The sequence below is a fragment of the Thamnophis elegans genome, chromosome 5 (assembly GCF_009769535.1).
Source record: "Thamnophis elegans isolate rThaEle1 chromosome 5, rThaEle1.pri, whole genome shotgun sequence".
Taxonomy (NCBI): domain Eukaryota; kingdom Metazoa; phylum Chordata; class Lepidosauria; order Squamata; family Colubridae; genus Thamnophis; species Thamnophis elegans.
Genome location: NC_045545.1, coordinates 55,312,438 through 55,338,186, shown reverse-complemented (window position 1 = coordinate 55,338,186; position 25,749 = coordinate 55,312,438). Strand labels below are relative to the sequence as shown.

The window sequence follows — 25,749 nt, the reverse complement described above, 5'->3', positions numbered from 1 at the left end:
CAAAATAATCTCCTCTTAACATGTCCTTCATTTCCTGATATTCTGACTGAAACATGGTTTACAATTTTAGATCATTAATTTTCAGAGTAAGTGTAGACTTTCAACTTAAATTTCATTTTCAATGAAATATTCCTTTTACTGACTTTACTATCCTGAGAAAAATTGCCTTATGCAATTTTTTTGATTATGCGAAAATTGTTTGGTTCTTCTGTTTTGTTTTGTAGTGGGAGATTATGATGGCAGTGTTCTCTTGTGTTGTCAGGATAATCAGAGCCAAGTTCTATTTCAGATAAATTCCTTGGAGCAGCATTTAATAAAGGGTGTGTCTCCAAAGTTACTGGCATTGGGGTGAATCACTGTTATTCTTTATGTATGTAACCTGCATTTTGTCTAGATTGCTCAAAGAAGATTGCCAACAAGTTAAAGAATATATGTATAGACCTGCATAGTTATGAAATTCACATTTACATTTTAGATTTCAGCATCTTCTTTTGAACTACTGAAATGAATGGAATTTATTTAGAATTCTTATGATACATAGATAAATATGTCAAAGACCTATCACAGTGTACTTTATCCTGTAAATGTTGGATACATTTTATCATAGCAACTTGGATTCGTTTTGTTTTTTAAAGGATCAAAGATACATTAATGCACATTTTGATTTCTTCTCAATTAAAAATAAAGACATTGTGAATTTGGAGGTGGGAATTGAGCAAAGCAATGAAATGAGTAAAAGTGATGCTTTATCATGTACATTCTAGTCATTTTTCTACTCGATGCATGTAGTTAGTCACTGACAGCAGAAAATTAGCATGGAGACCAGAAGATATAGTGCAGATATTCTTGTTGCTATAGTCCACTCATGCATTATTTATTTGGAGATGGTCCTTCCTGAAGATCTTTTAGAATATTTTGGATTACTGAATATCACTCAATTGCACAGTAATGAGAATTAAGATCCTATGCGCTGACTTACTCCTTAGTTGCCTTTCCCGGTTGGACTTTGAAAATATATTTCAGAATTAAATTTAGAAATAAACTCACAGAAGTACAATTAACTATACAGAGGCATCCTTGATGAGACCAGTATTCCCAGACTATGTTGGTTTGATGCTGCTACCATTTACCAGAAACAAAAGAAAAAAAGAAAAAGAAATACTGTAACTTGCCACTCAGAATAAATTTCCAGCCTGAGAAATGTGGTGCGTGGCATTGTAAATAATTTAAATAATTCAGCAATATGCCTTCAGAGATTTATTCAAGCAGCACTGAAAGAATAAAGAAAATTGCTCACTAATGGATCTTCCAGTGGGATGTAGAAACTTCATTCAATGTTATAGGTGCTCTTAAAAATCCTCTGCAAGTTACGAAACATATCAGATTTAAGGATGAGATTCCACAATTAATACTAAGAAAATTGCAAGATTATAGTAGAAAAACAAACTGAGAAAAAGCAATTAATTACATTAAGAATGCTCATAAAAAATAGGCATAGATCATTGTCACATTTCTGGCAGAAATGGTTTTCAGTGTGTGTCCCCCCCCCCCCAAGTTTGGGAATATGTACATAAGGTTACACACAAAACAATTACAGGGGTTGTTTTTTCACCTTTTGCTCCTTTGCCAATTGCAACCAAGAATGAGCAAGATAGCCAAGAAAACATTCAGTGAGAGAAAAATGATGCTGTGTTTTAGATCAAGATTGGGCAATGTGGCATCCATGTCAACAATGTAATACTGGCCCAGTGATGGCTAACATTTTTGGTGCCAAGTGCCAAAAGTGTGTGCATGCACGCACACACATAATGCAATGCACCCATGCATGCACATGTGACCCCCACACACAAGTGACCCACCCCAATGCATGCACATGTGTCTCCTGCATGTGCCCTGCACATGCGCAGCAGAGACCTGAAAATCAGCTGGCCGATGGGAGGTGTGTGCAGATATGTGGCAAAACTGAGCTGGTCCAACAGTGCATGTGCCAGCAGAGAGGGCTCTGTGTGGGCCCTCTGTGTGTGCCATAGGTTTGCCTTATGCCTACAAAGCTCTATGTTTTGAACAAAAATCTAATCAGATAATTAAAAAGGGAAGTAGCATACTGTAAAGCCAAACACCAGGCTGCAGCAAGTACATACTTATCCTACTAAAATGGGAGACAGCATATTTGAAAGAATCCACTTTTTGGTAAATACATTTTACCATGCCCACAAGGGCAGCCATTCTTCTAGACCAGTGGTAGTTAACCTGATCCCTACCGCCCACTAGTGGGCATTCCAGCTTTCATGGTGGGCGGTAGGGGTTTGCTGTAACTCTGCTTTATAAATTTTATAAAGTAAAGTTACTTCTCTATTTTATAAATCACCATTACTGTGGAACCGATGGGCAGTCAGAAAATTTTACTACTAACAGAGATACAAAAGTGGGCGGTAGGTATATAAATGTTGACTACCCCTGCTCTAGATTCATATAAACTCAGTCCCTTGTACTGTATATTCCCAACCCACAGGCACCTTTTCTAAGAACTTTCATTTGTTTGTCGGTGGAAAATCCAGGTCAGATTGACTAGAATATATAGAATATTACCTAGAATTAAACTCTGGTAATACCCTACCTCTATTATTAATAATCTATTATGAGTGCCAATTTAATGAGTAAGATTATGTTCACATAGTTTTTATATTGTATAACCATGTTATATTGGATCTTATATGTGAAAGACAATGGATCAGAGAATTGCCAGTATGCTAACATTCCATATTTGTATTGTATGAATTTGGCACCCAATAGAGCCATACTATTCAGACAAAGCAAGACAGAAATAAATAGTCTAATTGTAGAAAGGTCAATTAAATGCACTCAATATCAGATTAGTAATGAGGGGGATTATCACAATTTTTTTCTGTTTAGAAAAAAAAGGTAAATTAAAAGCTAGCTATCTTCTTGAGTGAATTCTATTAGCTTGCAAGTTGCTGCCAAGGTCATCATTGCAAACTGAATTTAAAATGATAATATCCTAAACTAATTTTAAATCAACGTTCACTTCACAATGTGGAAATTAATTTTCTTATAATTGCTTATAGTAATTTTGTAACATAATCCAATTCAAAACTTAATATTTGACCAAACATACAGGGGATTGGTAACAATGAAAAATCCACTCCCCAAAACTATCATTATCTGACTCTTCCACAAAGGGACTAGATACAGTAGCATTCATGTAACATGATTCTGAGAATCATAGTTTTCATACAGTAATCAATATATTCCCCCCAAAAATGAAAATCATCTATTAATAGTACAAAAAACTTAGCTAAGAATGCAATATATAGATCTTCTCTTCAGACAGAGTATTGTTCAGAGGCAAGGAGGCATCCTTAGCATTCTGGGGTAAGAGACTAAAGTCCAGAGTTGTTGGGGCAATGTGAGACGTGGCATCAGTCCTTTTCACACTTCTGTATGGAACTGGGATTTCCAGTGTTTTCTTTTTCTGGTTTGGGGATGGACAGACAGATCTGGTGTTTCTGAATTACATTCAAAACTATTAATCAAGGAGAGAACCAACCTAGAACTAAGGAAAAATTTCCTGACAGTTAGAACAATTAATCAGTGGAACAATGTGCCTCCAGAAGTTGTAAATGTTCCTACACTGGAAGTTTTTAAGAAGAGATTGGACAACCATTTGTCTAAAATGGTATAGAGTTTCCTGCCTGAGCAGAGGGTTGGACTAGAAGATCTCCAAAGTCCCTTCCAACTCTGTTATTCTGTTCTGTTTTTTAGGGTTTATAGTGCTCTTTTCCTTGTTTCCATCTCAAAATAACTGACATATCATTGCCAATATTTACCACCATTTCTAGAGAAAGGACCAGGCACTACAAACTGGTACATATATTCAGAGGACACATGTGGGGTTTCAGGTTGCCCTCTCTGTGATCAATGTAGTCTTCCAAAAAATCCTCTTATGGAAATTCATCCTGCCTAAAACCTTCTTCAATTTTAAAATGAACACAGCTATTGTGCTGCAGATGTAGAACAAAAATGTAGATGCGGGGGGGGGGGGGAGGGGAGGAATAGATGTAGAAAAAAGAGTGAAGCAATTTATGCTATTGGCTATAAATCTCAATGCAAACCACTCAGCTACGTATTACAAAATACCATAGCAACATTCCAGAGTACAAATCACAATGTTTTTAAGCACAAGGATATTTGGGTTGAAGGATACTGCCTTGTTTATTCATCAGGCATCTCATTTCAAGGGCAAATTTGCACTTTGTGTTTTTTTTTTAAATGACATTTTCTTTCAATCCTCTCCTCCTATATGGGTTTGCCAGATCAGGATTTCCGTCAGTTTCTCTTTTCCTTCATAAATTTGATTACCTGCCTGTATAGACAGGTTTGGATGTGAAATAACTCACTCAATCATCACACTAATTGACTCATCTCAGACAACACTATCCATTCTTTAGAGGACACACATGTACTCTTTTTCCACATTTGAATACACACTAGAGTGGGAAGTCTGACAGACTAGCTGTTCTTGTGTCCTCCAGAAGGAATCTTAAGTCTGGAATGTGAGCTAGGCCCTTCTTCTCCTTTGCATATACTGCAGAGAAAGATCTGTACAAGTCAAGCTAAGAATCATGCTGAAGCCCTTATTATGAATATGGAAGAGGGTATAAAAAGGATTGACAGGTAGCTCAGTGTCTAAGACCCCGAGATTGTCGATCAGAAAGGTTGGCAGTTTGGTGGTTCGAATCCCTAGTGCCACGTAATGGAGTGAGCTCCTGTTACTTATCCCAGCTTCCACCAACCTAGAAGTTCGAAAGCATGTAAAAATGCAAGTAGAAAAACAGAAATCACATTTGGTGGGAAGGTAACAGCATTCTATGTGCCTTCAGTGTTTAGTCATGCTGGTCACATGACTACAGAGATGTCTTTGGACAGTGCTGGCTCTTCAGCTTTGAAACAGAGATGAGCACCACCCCCTAGAGTTGGGAACGACTAGCACATATGTGTGAGTGGACCCTTTACCTTTACCTATAAAGTATTGGTTAGGAAATGTCAGTTTACCTATATTGATATCTATATTCTTATCCTCAATCATCTCTATAACTCTGCAAAAAAGCACCTGAAGAAAATTTCATTGTTTTTCATGGTTCAGTGACTTCATAATTTGTACTATATATTTTATATCAATATTAAATATTAGAGTGAGTGCAAATTACCTTCACCTATGTTTTATGAAAGTCAGTTGAAATGTCATGTTCCTCGTAGAAATTATTTTTGTGCTACAAGTCATTAAAATGTGCATTTCCCTTCTCTAGCATATCTACTAAAATTAGGAGATTTTGTCATGCAATAATATCTAATCCCATTGTGGATGCTTTGTTCTAGGTAGCACATTACTGGATCATGGAGGACATTTTTGGAAGAGTTTTATTTTATCTTGATGGAAATTGTTAGAAATTGGTGGGCACTTGAAAACTAGAAACAGTCCAAGATTGGAATATTTTTTAAAAAAAATAATGAACAAGAGAGAATACTTTTTCTGAAATAAAGCATAGATCTGAGCAACAGAACTAAAACCTGAAAAACTTAAATTCAAATATATGTTAGATGAAAACAAAATCACAAAGCGCAATGCTAACACATATATTTGAAAATCATTTCACATATAGAAAGATCAACCAATTGTTTAACAAACCATCTGCAAGTCTAAAAATTCTTTTCTGTACTTTAAGGTAGTCAAATACACAATTAAGATTCACAAGCAGCTGCTGGATGCAATTGTAGCTATAGACAGGAATTCCATACAGTGAGGTTAAACACTTAAAAAAAAAAGTTTGGGGTAAAAAGTCAAAAGGAAAACCAGAAAGTCTGTGGGTTTTTTTTTATACACTTCACATAACTGTCTGCATCTGTCTGTTTCAGAAGAAACTGTTTAAGCAGTTTCTTAGAATTGTAGTTCCTGTTGCAGACTCCATTTTGTTATAATAAGAAAGCAGGATGCATTACTATCTCAACATGAGACCTTGCTATCACATTGCAAAGATTCAATTTCATTGTAAGACCAATTGCTGTATTCAGAGATGGAAGGAGGTCAACAAGCAATGCTATTTCTTCCACATTGTTCAGTTGAAAGAATAGAAAGTGAAAGAAGTTTGCCTCCTTTCAGAACGTCTGCTCTGTATGAAATCATGCACTATACCCTACTGCCTTATGTTGACATAAGAATAGTGATGAAGCTGATGTTTTCCTTGTATGCACAAGAGATACATGATGGCAAAATTGAGTATGACACCTGTTTTAATAGTAATCCCAGAAGGTGGTTGGTGGTGCAGGAAAAAGCATTTGATCAACATTAAGTGGAACATGCTTAACAAACAAATTGAATTTAAAGCATATATCCATGAAACACTGCATTAATACTGTTTAGAAAATTGTAATTCCAGGAAAAGATTCTCATTAGTTATAATATACACAAATTATTCTCTCCTCCCATAACTATAATTTGGTTTCACCAGTATTTTTCCTCCAGACCAAAACAGCAGAAAGTTCCCCAAATGATAAAATGCAGAGGTATATTAACCTTTGTAAAACATCTATTCTTCTTCTACACTGGGTCTTTATTTTGTTCTTGCACACTTAACCATTGTTTGGATTTTGTGTGAATGTCTCCCTTTTCTTTCTTGTACTTCAGAAGGCAAGTTAATTGCCCTAAATCTTTGAGTTATATACCAGGTGTATCATTCTGTTAAATCAAACCTTCAAAACAATAAAACAGAACAATTGTAAATGTCACTTTAATTTTAGTAGAATAATTTATGAGGTCATACATTTTTTTATTTACCAAAAACCTAGAAGGGGTTGGAAAGCAACCTAGTCACATTTTTTGTTAAAGACTTTGCATAGAATAGGAAATGGTGGTAGATATCATATATTGGTGTACTGGCTTTTAAATATTCAGATAAACAGAGTTTGCCAGTCCTAAATACTTTCTAGTAAGAGAAGTGTTACTGGAAGAGGACACAGTCAGTCATCTACCTTAAGGATAAATTATTATATCTAACCCTAGTTATTACTTCTGCTACTGCGATACAGTATAAGCTCATTTTCTAAGATGTAGTTAGGTCACCTGGTATAAGATTCAACATCACATTCATTATATTTTATTCCTAGATGCTACCTTTTGGTTTTAATCAGTACATGCAAATCTAATTTTCTGATAGGAAACAATTTTGTTTGCATTGAAAGTTAGAAGAAGATAATATTGTTGCTTCTTTTAGCCAGTACATTTTTTAGTACAGGTGGTCCTTGACTTATGACTATAATTGAACCCACATTTTCTGTTGTTAATTGAGATATTTGTTAAGTGAGTTTGCCCCATTTCATGACTTTCCTTGCCATAGTTGTTAAGTGATTCACTGCAGTTGATAAGTTAGTAACCCCAGTTGTTAATTGAATCTGGCTCCCCCATTGATTTTGCTTGTCAGAAGAGAAGGTTGCATGACCTTGAGATACAGCAAAGGTCATAAATATGAATCACTTATGAAGCGTCTGAATTTTGGCCACATGATCATGGGGATGCTGCAAAGGTTCTAGTAACTATTAAAAACGTCATAAGTCACATTTTTCAGTGTTGTAACAGTTCACTAAATGAACTGTTGTAAATTGAGGACTACCTATATTGTTTTTTCTTCATGTTCACTGCTGGAGCAATGAAAAAAACAGTATTGTTGTACAGATTTTCTAAATCCATATTCTCTTCTTTCAAAATTCTTAATCTAGAAAGGAAACAAGATGGATCATATCCAATGTAGCAAACTATTCATAACAATGTGGAATTAAGCCATTTTTATTTGCTTTCCTTACTTTGGAAATCATGCAGTTATGTGGTCACCTAATATTGTAACAAAGGAAGTTTACCTATACTTGTAGAGCCATACTCTATTGTTTCTTAAAGAAGAAACAACTGTTCTGACAATTGTGCTCAGGTATCATTGAACTGAATCTTCTCAAATTTGAATTCAGCTTTTCTATAGGTCTCTCAGAGAGAAATAATGAATGAATGCATATAGAACAAACATCCTTTAAATATTGAGAGTTTAAAAATTCATGATTTTAAAAAAAACAGCTTTCTTTATTTCAGGATTCAATCCAAATCAGTAACATATCCAGAATTTTCTACATGGAAGCAAATTCTCCCACATAATTGATGGTGAGCAATTTGTGTGTTCTTGTACCTCCTCTGAATCATCTGGTGCAAGACATTATAGAGAAGAATATTTGGCTAGATAGTTCATTTCAGAAATCCTGTCTAGTTACCTCTATATTTCTGTTCCTCCACAAAAGGAACAGAACAAAATATGCAGTGTAGTAGAAATGCACATTGTATGTTACATAAACACTTAAGACATTAATATATATATATAACTATGGACCTAAAAACTCTTTTATTTTTAAAATGGCAACCGATAAACTATATTATAATTCTAAACTACAACAGCACTGTAGACAGGAATACAAGTGAATCCACACAGTAGGAAAATTAAAGGTATCTTGGATGCTGTAACCTGCATCCAGAAATTGCACCAAATTACTAGGCAAAAAAGATACCAGCAACATTAAGCATTACATTATCATTAGAAATTATGAATGTGAGCTACCCATTTCATAATTAAAGAGAAATTGGGGGGAGGGGGAATGGGAATCCAAATAATTTTCTCCAAATACAGAATAAACAGATTGCTGTCTTTTCTTCAACTATAAGCTAGAAAACAAATGGAAATAAAAATAAAAGCAGAAGGAAGTTCACTCTGCAAACAATGTGTTCATTTTATGTAAAGATGTTATGATTTTTCTTCCATTGCAAAGGAACTTGATTTCCCTCTAAATGCATCTCCCTTCCCTTCCATTCTAATAAACTAAATAGTTTGGTGAACCAAAGACTATAGATACATTTTTTCCTATTCAACTGATTTCTTCTTTCCATGATTTGAAGTATCAGTCCTAACAATATCTGGTTAGCATGTCAAATCAATGAAGGAGGATCTTCTTTCAGAAGGAAAATGGCTGCACAGATTGTCTATTCACTTCCTTTAAAAAAAACAACCCACAATTGGACTATGTTCACTTTTCCATTCAGAGGAGCAAATATATATTGCTCAAAGAAAACTAACATTGTCTTGAAACAATTGCATAAAGTGTTTTAAACATCTCTTACAGCACACACATGTATAAATAATTGCAAATACTCTTAAAACAGTTTACACCAACCTCTTTAGGATAAACAGGGGATATCTGACCTTTACGTTCATTCGACAGATAAAGATCAAGTGTTATTTTAAAAATTATTTGTTTTGTTTCATCCATTAGTTATTTCTGATAATAACCATCCAAATGTTCAAAAATAAATTTTTATTTTATATTATTCATCTAAGTTGAAATGTCCAATAAACAGAAATGAGCACATTTTCTTCAATGCTAGTAAGTTCAATTTTTTAACATTAAAGATGGAACTGGAGTATAAATAAACTGATTTTAGGTCAAGTATTACAAACACAAACACAAGATTATCCTGTTTGGTGTCTTGCAGATCTCTTTCATAATCCTCAACCCTAATTAACAGGAGACCATCAAGTTGTACAGTGCATTGGCATCAAAGAATGAGTCACAAATGTATTATTACAGAATTTATTAGCTAGGCTGTATTTATCATTATCTTTATAATCACACATCTGGTGAGAACTCAGGCTACGGTATACAACAGGGTTTTTACTTTCACAACAACCTCATGAGGTAGGCTGGGCTAAGAGACATTGGTTGATCCAAACTCTGAGTGGGAAATTGGACATTGCCTTGTCACAATCCTATGTGAGATTGGAAAGATGTGCTAGGCCTTTCTTAATGACCCTTGATGATCTTCTGAATTGCCTAAATTGCCCTGATGTCCCTTAATTGCCTAAAAGGTGTCAATCTGTTCATTGCTCAAAATTGCCTCTATTCTATTAGCTTGCAAGTTGCTGCAAGCATTCATCTTCCTAGAGAACAAGAGAGAGAGAGAGAAAATGAGAGAAAGAGAACAAGAGAGAGAGAGAGAACAAATATCATGTGCATTACAACAAATAAAAAGCAAAATGTTTAGTTCTTTATGTGCTCCAATCTTATATCTATGATTGTAAAAGCTCTGCAAAACTGATGGCACAAATAAGGTTTTTCTATATATCAGATTATATACCAAATATCATCCTCATCTATGAGAACCATCACAGCTGAATATATGAATTAGTCTACTGCCTCTATTTTAAATCCATGGCATTGAGGGAGAAAATATCCAAGCAAGACTCTCTTGGAGATTCTTAACACACTTAACACATCATTAGACTCAATACCAAGATCACATTTCAATTATCCTTCATTACTTTAACAACAAACCACAGACAAGTTTTGTAAAGTTAAATCTGCAGAAATATTATATATGAAAAGCAAGCATAGCATCTCAATCAGGTAACTTTGACAACCAGAGAATATCATACTAGTAGCAAAATCAACCATTGGACAAATATGAGATTTAATGTCTGAATCTCACTATAATTGATTTCAGCATCTATTGCAAAAGAACCCCAATCAAAGAATGCTAAGCAGTCAACTGATTTGGATAAGCTGACATCTAAAGATAGAGATTTGCTACAGAAGTTTAAACACCGCAATCTTGTTACCTTTGCAGCAAATTTGCTCTGGGGATTCCTAAACAAGGTGGTTTTGGCTGTAAAAAATACTCATCCAAGTCTTCATCCAAACTACAGTAGCCACTACTCATGCTGTTATGGACAGTCATCTGAGGAAGAGTTCCAAGATCTTCAGAACATGTCAACTCCAGGAAGCCAGACAGCCAGGTACCTCCGAGTCTCAGCTCACTGCAGCAACAGTGCAGTTTCTCAATCGAGTTCCTGTGCAATCAACAGTGAGCAGTTTCACCTCCTCCAGCTCCTACTTGCCATGCCTTGTAACAGTTTGTTCTCATCAGCAAATCAAATAATAGTGTTGGCTTTTTTCTTTCTTTTTAACAGAGCAAGCAAGCCAGCCAGCAAGAGTGAAACAGAAAATCTTGCCGGGAGAACCTTTCCTTTCCTCCACCACCAGGCTCCCTGGTTTGGCTGTTTTCCAGAAGCAAACTGGGTGCCAGGACCTGAGGGAGTTTTCTTCTGCTCTTGACTCACGAACTTGCTCACCATCTGTGCGGCTTCATTGGTCTCTCTGCAAGCCCAACTGAACCTAATTGCGAGAGCAGTATCGCCTTCCTCTCCACCCCACCCCCACTCTTTCCTGCTTCTTTTTCTCTTGAACCACTTCCTCTTGCAAGATTTCTGACATAGTTCTTCAGAGAGCATTGACAGTATCTCAGTTGATTTTGAGTGACACAACTTGGTAAAGAGAGAAACAGAGTTATACACCCACAGGGAAAGGAACAGCCTGCTTCTTTCTCTCCAGTATCCATAGCAAACCTTTATCAAAGGGAGGGGCAGAGATGAGAGTTGCTGATTAAATATGCATTACTTGACATAGGCTCCCAGATAAACATCCTATGACAGGTTTAAGGCATTTCTGATAGTAGTTAAAAGCACTCCAAAAGTATCTTTATTCATTCTCTGCTCAGCACATAATTTAAGAAAAGAGAGAGAAAAGAAAGAAAGAAAAGAAAAGAAAGAAGAAAGAAGAAAGAAAAGAAAGAGAAAGAGTTTTTCAGAATATTTTTTATTAAAGTTTTTTAATTTTTAATTTAAAACAAATACAACATCCTTCTTTACATGCTATAGAAAGTGTATCAGTTGGTTACAAATAGACTTTTGCGCATCTCTTCCACAGTCAAGAAACATAGTTCATGTTAACTCGAGCATTTACCTCAAATATTCATACATGTCACCATCATCATATATCCATTTTCATTTGACTATAATTATTATTTAAATAATAATAATAATGATAATAATAATTTTTGTTTCTTAAAATATTCTTTTCAATATTGATGGGATTCTACAAGGACTTCCGGGGAATTTTAGAAAGTTGGGCCTCTACTGGAGATGGTCTGTGACACCTGTTATGATGAGCACCTATGTACATTTCTTTCTTCATTTATTGCAATATATCTGATGAACATATATGGTAAAAAGAAGAAAACAGAGATTCCCTAGCAACATTTTGATGCAGTAGCCCATCTGTGTTCTGAGCTAATTTTAGATCAGTCAGAAAGATTTTTTTCAGCATTCTTTGCTCCAAGAAGTGGCCGTTTTTATCATAACCTTAGTAACCATCATGCATCATGGGTATTTTTAATTATTTGTCACCAAAAAACTGTTATGTTAGAAGCACTTTGCCATAATAATTTCAATCTTAGTCAAAAAACCCAGAATGTTTTTTTACATTTCCTTTCATTTCAGTAGCAGCTCCGACCCTTTGGAACGATCTCCCCGTGGAGATTCGTACCCTCACCACCCTTCAGACCTTCCGCACAGCCCTCAAGATCTGGCTATCCCGCCAGGCCTGGGGGTAAAGACCATAGTCCGCCCCCACCCGAATGTTGTATGAATGTTGCTTGGTTTTAATTATATATGTGTTTTTATGTTATTGTATGTCTTCCCCTCCCATACAAGTTGTTAGCCGCCCTGAGTCCCCTCAGGGAAAAGGGCGGCCTATAAATAAACTCAACTGAACTGAACTGAATTTCTCTAGATTTAAGGCTGAAATATTGATCTCAGCTCCCTTCTTCTAGTTTCTGGGTTCCAGACTATCTTTCTCCAAGAATACTAACATATGCTTGGAAAGAAAGTGCTCGTCAAATAATTTTATTTGCTACAACTTGTCCAATGCCTTGCTTGTAAAAATGCATTTTAAAATCTGTTCAAACTCCATAGATATTATTCTCACAACCTCTTTCCTTTCTGTATATTGCCTTGCATATCTGAACTTGCTCAATTAACTACAGCTAAGGCATATATGCTTTTAAAATAATATTTGTATTTCCTGCCAAAGAATAATAAAGTTTTAAAGTTGCAAAATTAGCAACTTTGGATTGTTTGTGCAATATATTAAGATAACAAACTTATTTGTGGTACAGTACAAGTATGTATGTTGATACAGGGTCTTTTAAAAAAATTAACATTCAAATGAAACCAGATTTCATTATCTATTATATCCATTATGGATAAGGTGACCAGACGTCCCGATTTTGGCGGGACAGTCACGATTTATAACAATTTGTCCCGTGTCCCGGGCGTTTTTAAAAAGTCCCAATTTTCTGGCTTCATGTTGAAAGCCCAGTGATTGCTTAAGAAATCCTAACTGGGCCAAGACAAAAGACACTCTGTCTAAACCCTCTCTCTGTCTCAGTACTTTCATTGAAGTATGTTAAAGCAACAAAACGAACCCCTCCCACCCTTTTACCTCATTTTATAAGAAAAAATGACCCAGTACCATAGAGCTCCAGGAAATACTTGGCTAGACAAGTCGCAAGTGTTCCTTCCTGGATTTTCCGGAGGGGAGGGGCACGGAGGTTGGAGGTCAGCTCGTGTGGAAAAAATGGTGGCAAAGTTTATTTGAAAAATATTTCCCTGACTAATTTCACCATTTTAATTTGCTCAGTTCTTTGTATTAACATCTACATCATTCTGGATTGACTTGGAGTTCCTGCTCCTGGTAAGTGAGCTGGGTTTTTTCTTTTATTTTTTAATGTATTTTAAAATAATATTTTATTTATTGTGCATAGGATTTTTTAAAATAGTTTTATTCTGTGTGGATTCTTTTTTTAAATTGTCTTAGACTATTTAAAAAAAGATTCTATCCAAAATACAAAATACCAGCTGCAGTTATTCATTTAAGAACTGTGGCAAGAAAGGTGGTATAATGGGCTTAGTGACCAAAGTTATAATGGCATTGAAAAAAGTGACTGATGACCATTTTTCACACTTAGCGACCGTTGCAGCATTCTCATGGTCACGCAATCAAAATTTTGATGTTTGGCAACAGATTCGTATTTATGATGGTTTCAGTGTTCTGGGATCATATAATCACCTTGACAAAGTCAAATGGGGAAACCAGATTCACTTATGTTACTAACTTATCAGCTGCAGTTATTCACTTAAGAACTGTGGCAAGAAAGGTGGTATAGTGACCAAAGTTACAATGGCATTGAAAAAAGTGACTGATGACCATTTTTCACACTTAGCAACCATTTTCACACTTAGCGACCGTTGCAGCATCCTCATGGTCACGTGATCAAAATTTTGATGTTTGGCAACAGTTACAATTTATATTGTAAACTGTAGTTATGTTGAAATAAAAAAAAATATTACAATACTATTTTTGCGTTGTATGAAAATTTTGTTGCTCCGTATAAAATTTTTAATCAAGCCCCCCCCCCCCCCAGTCAAAGGTGTCCCTCTTTACCAATCTGAAAATCTGGTCACCTTAATTATGGATAGTCAGTCAAAAGACACAATGAAGATTGGTTTTATATGTGGTAAGTACAGCAAGGCTTATGAAAAAGATGGAAAAATAAAGAACTATCTGCAATGGACATTGGACTAACAATGACAAAACTAGCAGAAATGGCAAAAATGACCTTTTGATCAGGGATAAAACTACAAGTACTTTCTTTTAAAAAATTTCATAGACTATTTGCTGAAAATAAAGTCAATAAAAATGATTTGATGATTTCTGCATTTGCTGATTGAAAAAGGCTGAATATGGGAAGAAGTGAACTATGTGATATAACCTTGATGGGAACACATTCTTCATATTATTGTCTAGAGCAATAGATAAGCATTCCGCTTTCTCAGACTCCAAGGTTTACATTTTCCCAAATCTTTGAGTCTGATTTGATTACCAGAACAGAATAACAGAATTGGAAGAGACCCTGGAGATATTCTAGCTCAGGGGTGTCAAACTTCTCCCCTCTTCGTTAAAATGCGTGAGGGCATGGCCAGTGCATGGCGCATCCAGCCCATGGGCCAGGAATTTGACAGCCCTGTTGTAGCTAGTTCAACCCTCTGCTCAGGAAACCTGTTGTCCCACTGCTCAGGAAACCCTATTCATTTCAACCAAACCCTAACCATTTAAAACAAATGATTGTCCAATCTCTTCTTAAAAACTTCCAATATTTTTATTTACCTCCTAACCCTTAAGAATAATCCCAAGGGACTTTTTCAAAAGGCAACTGAAATTTGTTTAGGAAAAACGAGAATCCCCATAGACCTTGGGGACCTTCCCAACCAGTGGTCTCCAAATCTGATTAATGAGAGCTCCCAGAATTCCTTACAACAGGCTAGTATTAGATATAAAGGCATCCCAGGAAGGCAGGGGTGGGGTGGGGACTGCCAGAAGGGATTGACAGAAGCAGCATTGAAATGCAAAGTCTATCATTATCATGATATTATATGAAATGGATCGAGCCTGCATACAATGGAATGATGCTACTTTTGTTGATTCTGACAAAATCACTGGATCCATGGGTCCATCTATCTGGAGCCTGGAAAGAATATATCACTGTGCTTCATAAGACTCACAGCTTCAGACTCAATTCATCTCTTTATAAGTCATTGCAAGCTTGATAGGTTAAGAATTCTGATGGCATAATATTTTTTAAAAAATGCCAATGAATATAAATACCTGAAGAAAAGCCAACTCTGCTCATTAAAACTACTTACAGTCTTGCTCTGGTAGTTCTTACCCCAAATTGCAATGACTTTTGAGATTTTCAAATTTAGTCATCCCCGGAATTGTAGCCAAAACAGGTTTTGTTTTGGTAATATTGAACCAATAAACACCACAGTTATTCTGTCCAAAAGAAAGTTGACAGTGACAACATAAAACTTAAAAACTAAACAACAACCAAAAAAAATGGACATAAGTGGAAGATGTATAATCTACAATAAAATAAGGATAGGGTTAGGGTTAGGGTTACAGCAGGATAGGTTGTATTTTTACCTTGCCAGACAACTAAATATTTTAAAAATTAGCATGGAAGAAAAGGATAGGACTCAAACAGGGTTTCTTTCTTAACTGAGTAACATTTTATTAAGACTTTATATTTGTGGACAGAAAGATGAACAAGCCACAATCTTCTTCTAAGCAAACATGATACTAGTGAGTTTTATCACTTCACTTCATGATTTTATACACTTATAAATCATGATGTAGTTAGGCGTGCCTTAATGTGCAGGATCATTTCTCAAACATTTATGCTTAAATTGCCACCATCTATGTGCTTTCCAAAAAAAACATAATCATAATTAACTTGCATTATGAGCTTAAGGTAATTTACAATAATAACTTATGTAACTTTATCAAAATGTAGAGTCCTAAACAGAGAAATAATTCCTTATCCCCCAAAACTATAAATAGGAGATAAGAACCATACTTTCTAATGTATTTTGATGTCTGCCATTGAACACGGCTATGTATAAAATCTAAATCTTTGAAAACTTTGATGGACATTAAAAAAATCTCAAAGAAAGTGCGACAGAGGTGATCATCTCACTGCCTCACTGGTTAGTCTGAATCATTATTGTATTCCTCTAAAAAGCACTAATAAAACATGCAGCACACAACCTTTGCACACTTATGCCAAGTGGCAATCAAACATTACAGCATGTTTCCTAGTTATCAGCACCTTTGGACCAATTTATCTCTAACTAAGTGGCAGATTTCAACAGTCATATTTACAATACCTAAACTGAGTCGTATAAGAAATGTATGTTTTTTTTTTCCAACAAGATGCAGCTGTCCTGTTCATCTCATAATTCAGGTGATAGAAAAGGTGTTCCAAGTTTACTGCAATTCGCAAGTACGAAAAAACCTGTCTGCCTGCTTTTTTTGAGCACTGTCCAATAATCTTTGTTCTGGCAAAAACACTATCATTAGTGAGCATGTGCTCTCAATTAAATTAATTTGCCTTTCAGCTCCCCCAAGTGCTGTTGATGGGTAAAACAGTTATACAGGTATCTGTATCCTGACTGTCAGGATGGGAAGAAGGAAGGGTTCATGCACAGAAGCTAAGTCCACTATAATTGTAGAACTCTTAAAACATTGCTAAACGTAAGTGCCTCCTTCTGTTTTCAACAGAAGTTTAATCAAAAATAGACCAGCAGACTATCAAGAACAAACCATCAAGATAATTCCAGCACCATTACATTTAACAAAAAATAAACTTTCTGAATGGTAGCTTTCTAGATTGAATGGTTTACTCTTCAAATAAGTTAAATAACTTATAAATTATATAAGATATATAAACTGATACAGCATAAGAAATTGATTCAGTCCTTGTTATCACGAGTTCATTGTCACAAAACACTGAAGAAGAAAAGTCTACCTGTCACTGGATCAATGTTATTTAAACCTATAGGGATTACTCTAACTTAAAAAAAATTACTTACTGCCTTTGAAAGGCCCTACAAAAAGCCCACAATAAATGTATTTGAAATTGATCATTTTTTACTTTCATTGACAGCGTTTTCCCAATGAAAACGCTGTCCAGAAAAGATCTGGCCTGGGGATGGGAGGGTGGTGGTGTGAACTGCACAGATACTGAGACCTTCCCTCATCAGGAGACTTGGCTCACTGGTGCCGGGATGATGATGATGGAGCCATCGTAGGAGGGGTGTGGGCATGTGTGTATGAGAGAGAGAGACTCAGCTTGCTTCTTTTCTCCTAAGTTTGCAATCCACTCTCAAAAGTTCAGTTTGTCCTCCAATTGCCTGAGTAACTCCTTCTAAGAAGAGTTCACAGGTTTTGTTGGCATTTGAGAGAGACAGACGAGAAAGAAAGAGAGGGAGGGAGAGAGAGAAAGAGAGGGAGGGAGAGGGGAGGAAAGATAGGGGGAAAGAAGAGAAAACAGAGGCAAAGAGAGGGGGAGAGAAAGAGAGAGGGGGGAAAGAGAGAGAGAGAGACAGAGAGATATAGGAGGGATAAGAGAGGAAAAAGAGGGAGGAAGGGAAGAAAGAGATAGGGAGGGAAGGAAAGAGAGAGGGCAAGAGTGGGAAAGAGGAGAGGGGCAAGAGAGAACGAAACAGAGGCAGAGAGAGAGGGGGACAGAGACAGAGGGGTAAAGAGAGAGAGAAAGAGATGAAGGAGAGAGATAGGGAGGGGGGAGAGAGAAAGAGGAGGGGCAGAAGCAAGGGGGAAGAAGGAGAAAAAGAGAGGACAGAAAGAGAGAAGAAACAGAGAGGCAGAAAGAGGGAGTGAGAGAAAAGAGAGAGGGGAAAGAGAGAAAGGTGGGTGGGTGGGTGGGCGGGTGGGAAGAGAGAGAGGAAAGGGAAAGAGACAGAGGGAGGGAGGGAAAGAGAGATAGAGAGAGATAGGGAGGGAGGAAAGCGAGAGAGAAAGAGGGGTGAGAGAGAGGGAACGGCAGGAAAGAGAGGGAGAGAAAGAGAGGGGGGAGAGAGAGGGGGAAAGAGAGGAAGGGAAAGAGAGAGAAATAGAGGCAGAGAGGAGAGGGAGGGGCGAGAAAAGAGAGGAAGGGAAAGAGAGGGGAGGGAAAGAGAGAGGGAGGGACGGAAAGATAGAGGGAGGGCGAGAGGGAGAGAAACAGAGAAACAGAGAGGCAGGGAGAGAAGGAGAGAGGAGAGCTGGCTGGGGACTTCTGGGAGTTAAAGTCCTCCAGGCTTAAGGATGCCAAGGTTGGAGACCCCTGCCTTAGAGCAGTATTCAACCTCAGCATCTTCACGTGATATTCAAGTCCCATAAATCTTGAAGTCACATATCATAAAGTTACTGAGGTTGAGAAACATTTCCTTAGATGTTGCTGGTGTAATAAGAACACCTGAAGAGGGAAGCAGAGGTAAAAACAAACATATATTTTTCTTTGATTTTCTACTATATGCTTTTTTTTTCAAGATAGAAGGAAGGAGTGGTTTCCCCCTAGTTACAATATTTTCCTGCACAAAATCCATTGAAAAGAATAGATGGCACCATAGAAAACAACCATAAATCTTGAACATACAGAGAAAATCTATTTCTCTACTAAATTGTCTCCAATTCAATGGAAAACGAAAAGCAGAGCACTCTATTCAACCCTGGAAAATCAAAAGAAGAAGCAGGCTTTTCAAAACCTATTTATTTTTCTTTTGTTATTAAAACAAGAATGAGTCTTGTAGCCCTTTAAAGAGATTTTCCTGGTATGATCAGATGAAATACATATGAATCTTCCATGGAAAGACTCTTTATTTTTCCTTGTATCTCTTTTAAAAAATCCAGCTTCTCTTATGGAAGGAGATCACTTTGAGTAGCATATTAGTGAGACACGGTGTTAAATAAATATACAATAATGTATACATTTTCCCAGAAAACATATTTTTACTATGGAAGCCTCCTGCTAACATTAACATCGGGTTGCAACAACTTGACTTTTAAAATTTTGCAGTAAGGATCAAGAGAGGGACTGCAAGCCAACACAGGTAGTCGTCGATTTACAACCAAAATTGAGCTCGACATTTCTATTGATAAGGAAGACAGTTGTTAAATGCCCCATTTTATGACCTTTCTTGTCACTGCAGTTAAGTTAGTAACACAGTTGTTAAGTGAATCTGCCTTCCCCGTTGACTTTGTCAGAAACTCGCAAAAAGTGATCATATGACACCACCACCCCCCAGGACACAGCAACTGTCATAAATACATGCCAGGTACCAAGCATCCGAATTATGATCATGTAACTGTGCAGTTGCTGCAATGGTCTTAAGTATGAAAACAGTCAAAAGTCACTTTCTTCAGTGCTGTTGTAACTTCAAATGCTCACCAGAAAAATGGTTGTGTTGAAGAGTACCTTTACCAAAGATCAAGAGCCAGTAATTCTGTCTTGCAGAGATACTGCAGTCAAAGAAATACTCAGAGTAGGTTGCTGCGGGTACAGCCCGGTACGGACGTACTGGTAATGGCTGGGAACCACTGAGAGCGTACCCGTACGTACGGTGGTTTGTTTGGCCCATTTACTCGCCCACGCTCTATAGCTGATTTTATGACAAACAGCAAAGTGCGCATGTGCGCACAATGTCTGTGTGAGCCCAACAATCAGCTGGTTGTTGCAGGGGCAGTGGATTACACATGCATGCACAGCGCAAATCAGGCATGTGAACAAACAGAACACATGAGCGTGTGATCAGCGTGCCGGTAGTGACAGTAACACAGTAAAATTGAAAGAAAGAAAAAATAAGTATAAAAAGTGGAAAGGTGGGGGGGGGGGAACATAACTAAGGCAAAATATCAGCAAATAGCCCGAGCATGTAAATATGAAGTGAGGAAAGCTAAGGCTCACAATGAAGAAAGGCTTGCCACAAAAGTAAAAAAAATAACAAAAAAGCTTTCTTTCAACATGTTAAAAACAAAAAAAATTAAGGAAACAATTGGTCCATTGCTGGGAGAAAGTGCAAGAAGATGACAAGCAACAGGGAGAAAGGACAACTATTTAACTCACGTTTTGCATCTGTCTTTACACAAAGGGATAAAACAGTCCAACCTATCAAAAACAGCACCACAAAAATCAGATTAGGAACACAAGAAAATGGTGAGCACCTGTCTACCTAGACGAGTTCAAATCACCAGGACCGGATGGATTACACCCCAGGGTTCTGAATGAACTGGCGGACAAGATTTCAGAACCACTGAACTATATCTTTCAGAGATCCTGGAACACCAGGAAACTACCAGAGAACTGGAAAAGAGCTGATGTGATTCCCATCTTCAAAAAAGGGAAAAAAAACAGATCCAGGATCTATCAGCCTGACCTCAATACCAAGAAAGATTCTAGAAAAGATAATCAAGCAATGAATTAGCGAACATCCAGAAGTAAACAAAGTAATAGCCAAAGGCCAGCCTGGGTTTGTCAAAAACAGATCATGCCAGACTAATCTTATTGCATTCTTTGATAATGTGACAAAATTAGTGGACCAGAGGAAATGCCGTTGATATAGTTTACTTGGACTTCAGTAAGGCATTTGATAAGATAGACCATAACCTACTACTAGATAAAGTAGAAGAATGTGGGTTATACAGCAACACCAGATGGATTCATAACTGGCTGACCAACCACACTCAACGTGTAGTCTCATGGAACTGCATCTTCATGGAGGGAAGTATGCAGTGGAGTACCCCAAGGCTCTGTTTTGGGCCCAGAATTCTTCAACATCTTCATCAATGATTTGGATGAGGGAATAAATGGGGGACTCATCAAACTTGCAGATGACACCAAGCTAGCAGGAATAGCCAACACTCCAGAAGATAGCTTAAGATACAGAAGGATATTGACAAACTTGAACATTGGGCACTATCTAATAAAATGAAATTCAATGGTGAAAAGAGTAAGGTTCTACATTTAGGCAACAAAAACTAAATGCACAAGTACAGTATAGGTCTGGGATGGCGAAGCTATGGCACGCGTGCCACAGGTGGCATGCGGAGCTATTTGCCAGGCCACGCGAGGCGCTGCCTTGTCAGCTGGCCAGCATGCATGGGCATGCTGGCCAGCTGAGTTTAGCCTTTTTTAAAACCATTTTTCACCATACCCAGGCTCCAGAGGCTTATAGGAGCCTGGGGAGGGCGAAAAGAGCCTCCCTCTCCCAACCCAGAGCCCCCCCCCCCCCCCGGAGGCTTCATGAGCTTCCCTGAAGCCTCCGGAGCGCAAAAAACTGGTCCTATGGGCAAACCGGAAGTTCGGGAACGGACTTCCGGTTTGCTCAGAGGGTTGTTTTGACTGCTCCAGAGGCTTCAGGGAAGCTTCCTGAATGTCCCTGAAGTCTTCGGAGTGCTTAAAACCCTCGGTGGGTCATTTTGACTGCTCCGGAGGCTTCAGGGAAGTTCCCTGAAGGTCCCTGAAGCCTCCAGAGGGCTTCTGGGGGGAGCGGGAAGGCTGTTTTCGCCCTCCCCAGGCTCCTATAAAGCCTCTGGAGCCTTGGGAGGGCGAAAAAAAAGCATGCAAAAAATGGGGGGAGCACCTGTAGTGCACGCATGTCCAGTGGGGGAGTTGCGCATTGCATTATGGGTGTGGCACGTCCACACACAACCCCCCTGCGCTCCCCTACTTATGGCACACGAGCCAAAAAAGGTTTGCCATCACTGGTATAGGTGGTATCTTGCTCAAAAGTAGTAATTGTGAAAGGGATCTTGGAGTCCTAGTGGACAACCACTTAAATATGAGCCAGCAGTGTGCAGCAGCTGCCAAAAAAGCCAACACAGTTCTAGGCTGTATAAACAGAGGGATAGAATCAAGATCATGTGAAGTGTTAATACCACTTTATAATGTCTTGGTAAGGCCACACTTGGAATACTGCATTCCGTTTTGATCACCACGATGGAGAAAAGAGGTGGAGACTCTAGAAGAGTGAAGAGAAGAGCAATAAAGATGATTAGGGGACTGAAGACTAAATATATGAAGAACGGTTGCAGGAACTGGGTATGTCTAGTTTATTAGAAAGAAGGACTAGGGGAGACATGATAGCAGTGTTCCAATATCTCAGGGGTTACCACAAAGAAGAGGGAGTCAAACTATTTTCCAAAGCACCTGAGGGCAGGACAAGAAGCAATGGGTGGAAACTAATCAAGGAGAGAAACAACTTAGAACCGAGGAGAAATTTCCTGACAGTTAGAACAATTAATCAGTGGAACAGCTTGCCTCCAGAAGTTGTGAATGCCCTAACACTGGAGGTCTTTAAGAAGATATTGGATAGCCATTTGTCTGAAATTGGTGTAGGGTTTCCTGACTAGACAGGGGGTTGGACTAGAAGACCTCCAAGGTCCCTTCCAACTCTGCTATTGTATTTTATTGTAAGAGCAACCCACCACTGGAAATACTGTACCAGAACCAAGAGGGATCTGGTTAGAAGAATGGTTGTAGTCAGATTAAAGTCATGAATATATTAAAAAAAAAAATCATGGACCAAAATTCCAAAAATGGAGGTGTAAGGCAGACTGAAATTATTGTCTGGAGTAGACAGCTTCCAACACCATCCTATTAAACTCTTGGCAATCAATGCCTCCCAGATCCTTTTAGTGCTCTTTCTTCCTTTATACCCCTCTTTCTGACCTGGCTTCTGGGCCCAACAAGCAATCCAGACTGCCTTTGATTATTCTTGCTTATTTATATTTTACTAATTTTATTTATATTCTATTAAATTTAATTCACTTTGTTTGATATTGCAAGCCACTAGAAATCAACTTGGAGGCAGGCTATACCTAAATCTAAGAACAATAATAAATTCTGACCTACTCCTCAGAGGAAATGCTCAGGTCATAGCCAACTGCAGGATTGTAAAATACATCCTGCTAATTTTGCCTCGTTGTTGCAATGGTGACCAAATGATTCTTGATTTTACTTTCCACTTCTCTATAGAAGTAATGCTTTAATATCACGGGAACAATCCCACTTTCTTTCTTTTATATTAGTGCAACATTACCACCTCTATAGTACCTTGCGATGTTCTATCCATTTGTCTATTTTTTTACAGGACAGGGAGCATATTACCAGGAAAAAGTAATCTTCCTTTTATTTCTAAGAATGCCTTTGGATGCTAATGTGGAGTGCCTTGAGGCATACTTGTAAATTAAATGCTGGTTGAAATGTTTTGCTTTGCAGGACATCAACTTCTCTCTCTTTTTTTTTCATTACACGTACCATTAAAAGTGATTGAAGTTAAATATGGCAGGAATCCGGCAGGTGCCAAAGAAAATATCTATGACATATCGAATTGTTATCTCCTGACTTAAGTCAAACATCTATGTGTCATACGTTCTTGTGGCCAAAAAGATTTGTCTCTTGCTATTGGTTAGCAGCCACTGTTCAAGATATGATGTCTCAGTTCCTGAAAATACCACCTGATCATTATAAAGTAGAACCTCATGAATTTGAATACCATAGAAGATCTGGCATCATTCAATAATTACCTGTCGAGCATGATCAACTTGTGCCACTAAAATGTAAGCTATTTTCTGTTGTATTTCACAATGTCACAAAACCCTGGCTCCTTCCTTATGTTTTCTTTGATGTCTTCTCTTATATCAGTACTATTAGCATGAATCTGCTAGTTCTGTACTAGATGGCACATTACCACTTCTATAAATACATGTGCCAAAATACCTTTTTCTGATTTCAGCCTTAATCTGCACCAGTATATATAATAAATAATTTACTAAATGTAGGCTACACATTAGCACAAAATGCCACTATTTTCATATGGTCAGATATATGAGCAGAGATACAAAACATAATCTTGATAAAAGATATACGTCCACAATGGGAAAAAATTACTAAGATCTGAGAACATTTAGAAATAAATAAAATAATAATTAGAAGTTGGCACAGGTTTGTTAAAAACAGATCATGCCAAACCAATCTTATTGCATTCTTTGACAAACTGACTAAATTAGTAGACCAGCAAAATGCTGTGGACATAGTATACTTAGACTCCAGCAAGACATTCAACAAAGTAGACCACAACCTACCTTGACAAAATGTCATTCCTCCTCTCACCCACACAAATGAACTATTCCATTATTATGTCTTAGCTTCCAGAAAAGACTCAGTTCTGTTCTTATTAGTGGAGGTGCTACAGGTCATACCTGGTAATAGTTCTGTGTTAAGGTATTTTCTGGTGAAGGCTTGTTGTGGGTTTCTCCTTCCCGTTGGCTGCAATCCAGTTGGATGAGTCTTCTGCATTCCTGATGGCAGGTGTATTTGCAATCTAGGGAGGAAGAAGGAAATGAACTGTGATTAAGATGTGGAATAAATACTAAACACCATTTTTCCCAATGTGTGCATTTTGCAGCACTGAAGACATCGCAAAAGATATAAACCAGTCTGAGAGATGGAAAATGATTAAATCCACAGGTTAAGCAATCAGGATCTCAGAAATCAAAAATGAAAAGGCAACAACAAAACTGATGTCATTGATGAAAGTCTATCAACACTAAGACATAATTACAAAGAAAAAAGTTAGTATCCTCTTCAAGGTTTGACTAGCCACAGCTATCCATACTTTTACTGCATATATTGGATTACACCCTGGTTCCTATCCATATAAACAATGGAAAATAGCTCCCCAAAGCAATGTGTTGTAGCTTCCTAAAGCAATTGCATAATCACAGGGTTCATTTCACACAAACATCAGATGAAATCTGAAATCTGTGCCTAGACTGTATAATTGCATACTAAAGGTGAGGAAACGGCATGGCTGATATTTTTTGCAGAAAGAAAAAAATAGCAATTGAGACTACAGTTTAGACCAGTGATGGGCAACCTTTTTGGCGTGGTGTGTCAAAAATCGGCAAAAATAGAGCATAACTCGCGTTGTGTGTCACTTCGACAAAAACATAATTTTGCGCAATTTATAGTTTAAACTACAAAAATGTATAATTGCAATATATAATTGTATTTAATAAACCAAAACAAATCATTTAACATAACTGCTTAGTAACTTCTTTGTTCATCAGTCGATTTCGTATGTTGCCCTTGATATTATTGAACTTGTTTGGGGTGCCGTGAACCAGGGCTGTAGAGTCGGCTGCTTCCAGCTCCACGTCCTCATCAACATGCCGCTCCAGCCCGCCCAAGAGAACTCAGATATTCTCTTAATAATTGCATCTTTATTCTGCATATCGTGAAATAGAACTGGCGCACATCTTAGGAGAGTTTCTTTAATAAATTCTCCCTCATTAAGCACTTTTGCATGCTGAGCTATGGAGTGAGCAATGCTCAAACTTGCAGAGTTT

At 37.5% G+C, this 25,749-nt stretch overlaps 1 protein-coding gene across 1 annotated transcript in view; it reads right to left on the bottom strand.

Moving 5' to 3' along the window:
- The window catches only part of RASSF5 (Ras association domain family member 5), an 83,332-nt gene that overhangs the window by 22,850 nt on the left and 34,733 nt on the right, over positions 1-25,749 (bottom strand). The window contains 1 exon segment of the mRNA XM_032217525.1: positions 24,601-24,722. Coding sequence (XP_032073416.1) covers positions 24,601-24,722 — 122 coding nt within the window.